The 11,411-nt window shown below is 36.8% G+C and overlaps 1 protein-coding gene across 4 annotated transcripts in view; it reads left to right on the plus strand.

Moving 5' to 3' along the window:
- The window catches only part of ccdc102a (coiled-coil domain containing 102A), an 80,134-nt gene that overhangs the window by 58,124 nt on the left and 10,599 nt on the right, over positions 1 to 11,411 (plus strand). For 2 of the 4 annotated variants that reach the window (XM_016468400.1, XM_016468403.1), the window contains exons 7-8: positions 3,989 to 4,159; positions 5,938 to 6,041. In XM_016468400.1, coding sequence (XP_016323886.1) covers positions 3,989 to 4,159; positions 5,938 to 6,041 — 275 coding nt within the window. Of the gene's footprint in view, positions 1 to 3,988; positions 4,160 to 5,937; positions 6,042 to 6,248; positions 6,544 to 11,411 lie in introns of those variants that run through there. The other 2 variants (XM_016468401.1, XM_016468402.1) reach the window with 2 other exon arrangements.

Below are 11,411 nucleotides of genomic sequence, written 5' to 3' on the forward strand. Positions count from 1 at the left end.
TTTTAGGTAGGCATGGCTGACTCTTAACTTTTATAAAGAATATCTCTTTGGATTTGAGACTTTAGTCTTTGCAACTTTACAGATCTTCTTTATGCACCAAGAGCTTGTAACACTCCAAAGAGAAAGGAAAAATTGAAATCGTATCATGTGACCCCTTTAACTAACATTAACACAGATTAATAAATGTATTGTTCCATGTTTGTTTGTATACCTTGCGCAATGTTTATGCGCATAGTCCAAGTCTTCTTCTCCATTTTTAGTGTAAAAAAACAAAACAACCCAGCTGCTGGGTCAAAACAACCCAATAGCTGGGTTTGTCCCTTTTAACCCAGTGCTGGGTTATATTTAACCCAGCATTTTTTAGAGTGTGAGTTTCAAAGAAAATCAAACACTTTTTTTTTTCATTGTGCACCACCAGAACATTTTTGATTTTGTACAGACATTGAGCTAATACTGAGATATTATGCAAGAATCTAATATTGGATTTTTTAGAGTGTAATATTATAATATGATAATGATGAATATAAAATAAAATAATCTAAATTTGTATATATAGATGGAAAAATGGGTTTGTTAACATGGTTCAATAAACTATTGTATCAAAATATCAAGGAAAAACTCACATAACATTATCCCACTGACTGTTTTTAAAGACATTTTGATTTGGTAAAACCACTTGTATAGTCTTTGATCACCCCACACACGTGCAGGCCATGTTGAGCGATGTGCTCCACATACAGAGCAGTGTGATTTGCTCTGGGGTTAACTATGCTGTGGCTCTCTCAGTAAAAACACAAGTAGATCTTGTCCTCCTTTCCAGTGACCCAGAAATCAATAGAACACAGCGGCATGGGATTCTCATTCTGCCAGGTGGCTTAGAGAGTATAAGTGTGTGTGTGTGTGCGCTTTTCATTCTTCTGTGTCCTCTTATGCTGTTACTATCTTTCAAGGTCTAATCTTTCATATCAGTATGAAAATATTCAGGTTGAACCATTGACACTAAAAAAAAGAATCTCCATGTATGTGTGCATACGTGCTCCCACTCTAAAACAAATATACTGTTTGGCTGCTCATGTGATGGGGGAGGTACATTATGAATGAGATTTGTCTAGCTACTTGATTATCCTCTTAAATTATTAATGGATTCTGGTGCTTCCCTTTGGCTTCCACCCCCTCGATCTCCCTAGGCTCTCTCTCTCTCTCTTTGTTCCTCACTGTTATGACCACAGAGAGGTTTGTATGAGCTCTCTGTGTGTGTACAGAAATGGGAGAAGGTCAGAACACTAAGTAGATCATACTGGGTTAGTTCTCACCTAGAGATATGTGTAAGTACTTGACTTAACTGTTGAGGTGGTTGTGTCATACCATACTACTATATGTTGCCAATGTTAAGCACAAACTCTTGCATTATACATGGACTTTAGAATTTATTGTTTGCTGTTATTTATATATATGGATGTATATAGGTCTTTATGTATTTATTTTTTCTTTTAATTATTCATTATTTTATCTATTGAGAAAAACATGTACAGGTGCATCTCAATAAATTAGAATGTCGTGGAAAAGTTCATTTATTTCAGTAATTCAACTCAAATTGTGAAACTCGTGTATTAAATAAATTCAATGCACACAGACTGAAGTAGTTTAAGTCTTTGGTTCTTTTAATTGTGATGATTTTGGCTCACATTTAACAAAAACCCACCAATTCACTATCTCAACAAATTAGAATACTTCATAAGACCAATAAAAAAAACATTTTTAGTGAATTGTTGGCCTTCTGGAAAGTATGTTCGTTTACTGTACATGTACTCAGTACTTGGTAGGGGCTCATTTTGCTTTAATTACTGCCTCAATTCAGCGTGGCATGGAGGTGATCAGTTTGTGGCACTGCTGAGGTGGTATGGAAGCCCAACTTTTTGAACACTTTGATGTTCACCACAAAGTTCTGGATAGAAATGTTTGATTTTCAGCACTGATTTAAAATGTAATATACAATATGCCGCTAATAGATTTGTTTTACTAAAAGTATTTATTTTATTTTTCACTTGCACTGTGTATATAGGTAATATGTGCTCTACTATTTAAAAGATCGGAGGTAGTAAGATTTTTTAGCGTCCTTATTTTTTTAGTTTCGTGCTCACCAAGACTTTGTTTATTTAAGAATACAGAAACAGTAATAATGTGGTTTTTATTGATTAATTGACTTAATTTAAAATTGTTATATATTTTAAAATGTCATTTATTTCTTTGGCAAAACTTAATTTTCAGCAGCCATTAATTAAGTCTTCAGTGTCACATAATCCTTCAGATATCATTTTAATTTGCTGATTTGGTGTCGTAGAATTTTTTTTATTATTGGCAATGTTGGAAAACAATGTTGTTGCTGCTTAATATTTTTGTGGAAACTGAGATACATTTTTATCAGGACTCTTTGAAAAATAGAAAGTTCAGAAGAATAGTCACTTAATCACTTGAATGAATCCTTGCTAAATAAAAGTATTTATTTCTTTAAAAAATCTTACTGACACCAAACTTTTGAACAATAGTGTAAATGTTAAAAACAGTGTTATGTGTTAAAGATCATTGTATTAATCTACACAATCTGAAGCAAAATACCTGAATGGTGGATTGGTGTTCAATGTTAATGTTAAAATGTAAAGAGATCTTTTGACTGTTTGTTTTAAATAGATTAAAAAAAAAATCCAGAGTGTGTTTCACAGGCACCCTTTATTTGATTTGAGTTTGTTTTGTCTGTTTTCCTTCATTGATTGGTACAGTATATGGGCTATGGAACAGCACATACCAGGAACTGCCTCTATTCGGATGCCTCATCATGCCTTGTCTGACTGCAAGATCAACTTAGACAAATACCTGGATACAGCAGACATTGTCAGTGGTAGTTTGTATTGTCTGATTTAAATACTTGAGGCTGTGGTTTCCGGATCCTAATCAGGGCATAGCTTCTAGTGGCGGTTTTCACGATGGTATATGTAAAGAGATACTTCCATGGCTTTCATAGTATAAAAAATTATAGTTTAATGTTTGTGCTTTCACACTGTTTCCAAAAGCTGTATTCTGTAAAAATGTGAGGCAGAGCAAAAATATTCAGTTGTAATATAAAATAGATATAACACACTGTTCTCTTGAGTCATAGTGGGCCACTTTTCACAACTTTGTACTATGCAAACATAACAATCACTGTGTTAAACTTTTCACTCTGCTGCTCTATGAGCTGCAATAAACTCCCATGGCAGCAAAATAATAATACTAGGAGAAAACAAACACTATAGGGGGGCAATTCACCTTCTGTTAGCAACATAATGTTCTTTGTTGGTCATGGGGTGTTTTATTTGGTGATTAGATATGACTTGGGCTCCCCATCACAGTCTCTTGTGTTGTGATGAGAACTGAAGCACCGTGTCCCATTGTATTATTGTCTAGGAAGGTACTCTGCTGTATTTTCATTACTTGATAAGTTACCAGCTCTATGTGACCTGCGTTCTCTTTCTAAGGATAGCTTGTGAAAATCTTTACTTTGATCTAGGCCTGTTGAAGATGGCTCAGAATGTGTTTTCCTTGTAGCACTTCATAATGCTAACAGCACCTTTTGTCTTAAGCAGGAATATAGTAGAAATTATAAGACTTTTAGAAATTGCCTTACACTTTTTTGGGCAACAGTCATTATATTCGAGAGCTTTGTTTTGCTTGACTGCAGTGCAAAGAAAAAAATACAGGCCAGAAGCTTGTGCATACCAGTGAATGTACAGTACAATCAGTAGACTATTATCCCAATATAGCTATAGCCCTAATTAATATTCATGAGTTAGGCCAATAAGGTATATGATACCCTCCCAAAGCACACACAAACACACTTTTTTTATATTGATTCTGTGTCAAAGTGTACAAAACAAAAAAATGGGTAATGTTGGTAATGATGATTTGATTCTGTTATCTGGAGCTTGGTGTCAATACATCTGCTCTCTTGCAGGAGCTGGCAGATTTGCGGCATGTTCACTCCAAGGTTAAAAAACAGTACCAGGAGAAGATGGCTGAGCTGGCACATGCTAACCGGCGTGTGGAGCAGCACGAGACGGAAGTGAAGAAGCTCCGACTGAGGGTGGAGGAACTAAAGAAAGAGCTGGGCCAGGCTGAAGATGAGGTGAACCGAAGCATTCACTCAAAATTATATTCATTATTGCTTTGAGTGTGTTCTGGGGTTTTCTTTGTTGTTGTACTTTTATTTAAATCTAATACAGGCCTCAAAAAATATTTAAACATTTTTAACAAAGTGATTAGGTTTTAAAACATTTGAAATTATATAGATATAAAATAACCTTTGCAAATGATAGCATACAGTTATTTGATTTCATAATTTTCAACTGATTCTTCCTGTCTCTTTGGACTGTCAGAAGTTATTTTCACAATTTTGATCATCAGCTAGATAATATTTGGATTAGTGACATACGATCAATTAGTGCTGGGCGATATACCGGTTCACACGGTAAAGCGGTTTAAATTATGCACACGGTATGAATTCTTAAAAAAAAAACGGCATGCCAGTACATGTGGAAAAGCAACGTAGACAGCATCGTGAATTGAGAGGAGATCCCTGTTAACTACATACACTTTTGACTAGTGGTTAGAGAACTATTAATAACTGGGCAAATAAACCAACGCTAAAGAGGAACGCAAAGAGAAGAAGATACTGTAGCAGGCAGAGCAAGATTACTGTTCACCATGTGCAAAATATTGGAAGAAGATCCTAAATACTGAATTGGGGTGGGGGGGTTATATGAATGTATCTCTGAGGGAAACTGACTGTCTTCAGAAAAGTTTAGATGGTATTTTCTTTTCATCTTACCTCCATATAATGCCCATCTGCTGTTTCTGTTTCGTGCAGATACGTTTTACTAGCATATATTCACAAAGCGAAGGTCAGACCATTCTGTTTTTGCTTTAAAAGGGTCATATGATGCGATTTCAAGTTTTCCTTTCTCTTTTGAGTGTTACAAGCTCTTGGTGCATAAAGAAGATCTGTAAAGTTGCAAAGACTAAAGTCTCAAATCCAAAGAGATATTCTTTATAAAAGGTAAGAGTCAACCACGCCTACCTAAAACGGCTCATTCTAACACGCCCCCACATGTCTACATCACTATGTGGAAATATTAACATAATGCTGCACGCAAAGAAAGAAGGCGTGGTTTCAGGAACCACAGTAGTGTTGATGCAGCCATGTCAGGGAGACGCTGTGTATTTCTTTGCGAAAGCAAAAGCACTTTATTTGGCCTTCCGGAAGTAGATGCAATTAGGAATCATTGGTTAAGATTTATTTACAACAGAACAGCACAACCCAGATGTTCGAATTTGTGCAACGCATTTTATGGATGACATTTTTTTTAACCTAGAAGAGTACAAGGCTGGCTGTGCACAAACGCTACTTCTAAATAAACAAACAAAAAAAAAAAGAGTCAATTCCGACTTTGCTATGACAATCTGGCGCTTCTGAATCAGCAACTGTAAGTATGTTTTGTTACTAGTTTAAGTATTTGCTTCAGACACGGGTCACGATGAGGCGTTCCCCATAGCGACCCCTAGAGGACGCAGTTCGAAGTTCCCATGAAAGAGAACTGCTCATACTATAATTTAGCATGTTTGTTTTTTGTGATTAAAATGCAGTGGTTCTGCAAATGTTTCATATAATCTGATCCATATAAAGGCACAGTAAGTGACAAACCATGATAAACCATGAAACCACCAGAATCCTAAAAAACCATGATACAGATTTTTGGTCAAACCTCCCAGCACTATGATCAATGAATGTAAGCTATAGGGAAGACACAGCAGCATCAAATGGCCCGAAACTCTTTCACACTAGACAAGGTCTGCTTGTCATCCTAAATTTTGATCCCCAAAATATGTGTTTTGCATTCGTTTCAGTTGGATGAGGCTCATAATCAGACCAGAAAGCTACAGAGGTCCTTGGATGAGCAGGTGGAGCAGACAGAGAACCTACAAGTTCAGCTGGAGCATCTACAATCCAGGTAACCAGATAAATACATGCGCACCCACCGACTCGGCAGTCTCTCTGTAAACCGTGTGGTACGTTTGAGAATATTGTGTTCAGTTCAGATCTCTTTTGATCAGTAATGAATACAGGATAAGCTTCTCTGTTACACAACATCATGAATAAGATGGCAGGTTTATAGTGTAAACTGTCAATGATGCCCTCAGCTTATTCTCTCTTTCAGTCTCACTCTCTCATTATTCTGCCTGCATTCAGGCTTGCACCTACCCACAGCCAATCCCAGGCTGCCTGGCTGTGGGTTACCGTAGTAACAGGGAGATGTGAAGCAGTGTTGTGGGCTCAGGCCCCCCACAGCTGGATAGAACAGTGATAGGCATGTCGGCATGGAGGTGTTTAGAAGGACTTTGATGGAAAGCATCTAATGATTAAGACATTCACACGACATAATTCCTCCACTTCACACCTGTGCGGATACATATGATTCAATTATGAGATTGTCGTGAAGACATAAGTAATTTATCGGAAATATGCAGCCTTGCAGATTTTTTGTTCTTCACATTGGATTTGTGCAAAGTTATCTTTCCTTTATGGGTATAGGAAGATGTCAGTTGGATTCTGTCCAGACTGTTGAGAAAAAAAATAGCTGACTCCGTGAGATAAAATATAATTGTAATGTAGAGGTGCTTGCCTGTGCATGATATTAAGGTGTTGGGGTGGCCTTTAGAGCATTGCTATGTGGTTTACTAGGGCATTCTGTGCGGTCACTTACTGGTCCGTGTTAAAAGAGCTCACCCCCATGTCTCTGTGATGTTCTTGTCCTTGTATATGAATCTGTCCTTTTGTCATTTTAAAAAATATATATTGTTCATTTTATTGTCTGCCAGATGAAATTCTAAGCCTGAGTTGGGAATTGTTCCTAAACAGTTAAATTATCAATTTTGTACTTTTTAAGTATAGAGGAATATTCAGGGCAATTTTCAAAAGGAATTGCAAATTGTATTTTCAATTGCGTTTTCCATATGTGGATGCATAAATTGTGACATAATCTAAATGCAATTGCAAATCTTGCATTACCATTTGAATTTTCACTCTCGCGTACGCACAGTAACTGCCACATTTCAAATGAAAAAGCAAAGTCCGTTTGCAACTGTATTTCCAATATCTTACAAGTTATGAGCCTGTCATATTTAAATGGCAATATTAATTACCACATTTGCTTTTTCACTCTCTCTGCGTCGTGCATGTAACCTGCCAAAACTCAAATGGAATCACAATTCCTTTTGCATTTGAATTTCCGATGTCTACACGGAAAGCTGTCAATCAGTGTGATGGGCGGGACTATACTATATGGGGCGTGTTTGTATTGGGAGGTGACGTCACTCACAGATGACCGTGCTGAATGCTTTGATCAATGGAGGCAGGGCCTAAAACTAACTTTTTGCCACACCTGCCAATGGCCGGTGAGGTGACAACATTTACCGGCTAAAAATTTTTATATTGGCCATGAAACTCTTTTTGCAAAAACAGGCAGTCATTACTACTACAATAAATAAACATATTTACAATGTTTTTAATTTGTCCTTTCCTTTACTTACAAGAAAACAACAAAAAACAGATTTATTGATTTATCTTTTTTTTGTCCCTAAAAAACTTTGAGATTCTTGTCCTTTGCTCTTGTCCGTTTTCGGCAAACGGAGCAGGCCATCGTGTTACGCCTGTTTCACACATACACCGTTTGCAGTGTGTATGTAGTGCATATTTTTTCCGCACCCATGTTAACGGATTAGAGCAGGGCTATTCAATTAGCTTCATTTGAGGGCTGGATTATCGAACTGAAAATTTGCAGGGGGGCAAGGGGGTGGGGGCCATCCCGATCTCTTTCTGGGGGGACCTATAAAATTAGAAATTAAATTGAAATCTAAAATCCATAAAAGGTTAACATTAGTGCTGTCTTTCAATTGATTAAAAAAATAATTAATCACACATTTTTCTGTAGTTAATCATGATTAATCTAATTTTTATATTCTCATAATTTCACATTGAACCTCCAAATTAATGTAGAAACAACATAAAGATAGAAGTTAATAATGTCGTTAGTTTTACCATCAGTTCAAGCCGAAAGGGCAACAGAGTCGCGTGACAGACATAGTGATGATGCAGTACACAAGCCAAGTAAAGACTGCTGACGTGCTATGATTCCTGACAGGCAGTTCACTCTCCTGTGATGTGACCCTGTTCGCCTCACACACACACACACGACGAGTTACTCTGCGAACATACATTTATTTACCTATTTGTCACCTATATCTTATTCCTATCTTATAATAGCACCTGCCTCTCAGTCTGTTTACACATTCCAATTGATGCACGTGACAATACAGAAAATGCTGTGTAGGATATCAGACCGAATCAGACAATCTAAGATTTGGTCAAAACATGGTTGAAACACGAGGAGCCGAATTCCACAGGGTCTGTCCAAATTCCCTTTAAAATCTTAAATGATTCCCTAACAGCTAAATTGACCTGTTTCCCTTACAGCTGCTACTCCTACTCTGCCTGCCCTAGATGAGACTTCACTTTACACCAATCGGATCTAGGTGCAGCTGTCACAGAACATGCATAATAAAGTGAGTAAAGGCCTCCTGTAGCGAATCCATGCATTTTTGTAAGATAAATATCCATATTTCAAACGTAATAAACACTTTTCTATCACTTCCGCCATCTGTTATACGCGGAAGCCGTCCAGGCGGATGACGTAATATGTTGGCGTTGCGTGATTAGTGACGAGCGCGGAGACTAAACAAAACGTCGGTCACAAATTTGAAGCACAAAACGAGGATTTGTAAAGAAAAATGTCAGAGGATTTCGATATGGTTTTCCTTTGCTAAAGTAAGGAAACTTTGTTTCCTTTGCTCCTGCATTTTCCAGAGGCGTGCACACGCATACCACAGTCAGCGGAAGTGAGAAAAAAGTGTTTATTACATTTGAAATATGGATATTTATCTTACAAAAACGCATGGATTCGCTGCAGGAGGCCTTTATTCACCCCCTGGAGCCGTGTGAGGGACGTTTTATTACGGACGCGCACACTTTATTTCACGTCTTCTGAGCTGCTGACAACCAACACCCGCTTAGCCCCATTGAAAGGCTTGGAGTGGCCAGGACAACTTTTAATATAACACCGATTGGATTCGTCTAAAAGAAGTACGTCACATACACCTAGGATGCTTTTAGGGTGAGTAAAACACGGGCTAATTTTCATTTTTGGGTATACTAACCCTTTAATGTAAAGACACTCCGAATTTTTTTCTTCCCCTCGCTTGGGCCCCAAGTGCGCATGGGCCCCTGGGCCTGTGCCCATAATGCCCATTGGATAAATCCAGTCCTGGTCATATCATATACATACAGAAACTCAAAGGTCTTGACGGCAACACAAGTTTAATTTGAAGAAATTGTGGCAGAAATAGATTACTATTGTACAATAGAATATACATCCTAATGTAGAAATAATAATAATGTTTAATTGTTTAACTTTGATTAAAAGATCAATTAAATTCATATTTTATGCTTTCAACAGAAAAATTAAAGTACAAAATACAGAATTTCTTTAAAAATAAATAAAATTAAAAGAGGTACTTAAACTTAAAATTAAGAGGCCTTATTATTGTAAAAACAAAAATAAATGAAGTTATTCTTATTAATTAAATTAATTACACTTACTTTTTGATTGTTAAAAAAATTAAACTATTAAAATGGAATCTGGTAAATATAAAATGGAATGTGAGGAAAAAATAAATGTATTTTATAGAGCCCTAAAATTCTTTTCCATTTATTCTTACAGACTGAGGGATGGATCAGAATTGTTGTCTGTAATGAACAGCGTGCTATAGAACGTGATTATAGCATTGGAGTTGTTGAATACGAAACATTCAGGAATACACCACTGTTGAAATGTTTGGGCTGGAGTCTACATTTATTTAATTAAAAAAAAAGTGATATTGTAAAATAATATTACAACTTAAAATATCTGTTTTCTATTTGAATTTATTTTCAAATGTAGTTTAATTTTCAGCATCATTACTCCAATCTTCAGTGTTACATGATCCTTCAGAAATCATTCTAATATGCTGATTTGTTGCTTAATATTTTTGTAAAAACAGATGCATTTTCTTCAGAATTCTCTGGTGAACAAAAAGTTCAAAAGAACAGCATTTAAAATGATTGTATAAGTCAGTGGTTCTCAAACTTTTTTGGTCGCGCCCTCCTTTAAATCTATAAAAAATTCTGGCACTCCCCTCCCCCCTATCCCGAATCCCCATCCCACTTCAGACTACCAAATAATTTCACTAAACATTATGAAAAATTAATGGGTTTTTTTTATTTATTGAAAAACCTGCAGTGAAAAAAACACCTGCATCACTTGAAACTATGGATGCACTGATACCGATACTGGTATTGGTATCGGGCCCGATACTGCGCTCCTGTACTCGTACTCGTAAAAATGCCCCGATACCAAACAGCGTGTGAATAGAGCTGTGTCCAGAAAAAGAAACACTGAAAACAGAACAACAGAGAGTAGAATGGAGTTATTAGAGATTAAGGATGTTTATGAAGTACATGTAAGTAATTAATATAATGTTAAACATTCAATATTCACGCCTGTATAGCGGATGTGCCCGAGCTAATAAGCAGAGCACGCTGACATTGGATAATTCGGCCCTGGAGACAGGTGAAAAGCATTTGGTAATAGTGAATATTGACCTATTGTGCGTACTGTTGTTGCTCCCACTGTTAGCAGGGGATAATCACTGCATTTGGGGTAAAAAAGACAGAATTATGTATTGTGCCAAGAAGGTTGTCTGTTCGTTGACGCAGGCACGAACTGATTAGCAGCTGCCTTTAGCAGAGCCTTTAACAATTACCTCCATTGATCAAAGCATTCAGCACTGTCATCTGTGAGTGACGTCACCTCCCAATACAAACACGCCCCATATAGTATAGTCCCGCCCATCACACTGATTGACAGCTTTCCGTGTAGACATCGGAAATTCAAATGCAAAAGGAATTGTGATTCCATTTGAGTTTTGGCAGGTTACATGCACGACGCAGAGGGAGTGAATAAGCAAATGTGGTAATTAATATTGGTATTTAAATATGACAGGCTCATAACTTGTAAGATATAGTAAATACAGTTGCAAATGGACTTTGCTTTTTCATTTGAAATGTGGCAGTTACTGTGCGTACGCGAAAGCGAAAATTCAAACGGTAATGCAAGATTTGCAATTGCATTTAGATTGCACAATTTATGCATCCACATATGGAAAACGCAATTGAAAATACAATTTGCAATTCCTTTTGAAAAAAGTCCTGAATATTCTTCCATGTT

Source organism: Sinocyclocheilus anshuiensis, unplaced genomic scaffold (assembly GCF_001515605.1).
Source record: "Sinocyclocheilus anshuiensis isolate Anshui unplaced genomic scaffold, SAMN03320099.WGS_v1.1 scaffold1037, whole genome shotgun sequence".
NCBI lineage: Eukaryota > Metazoa > Chordata > Actinopteri > Cypriniformes > Cyprinidae > Sinocyclocheilus > Sinocyclocheilus anshuiensis.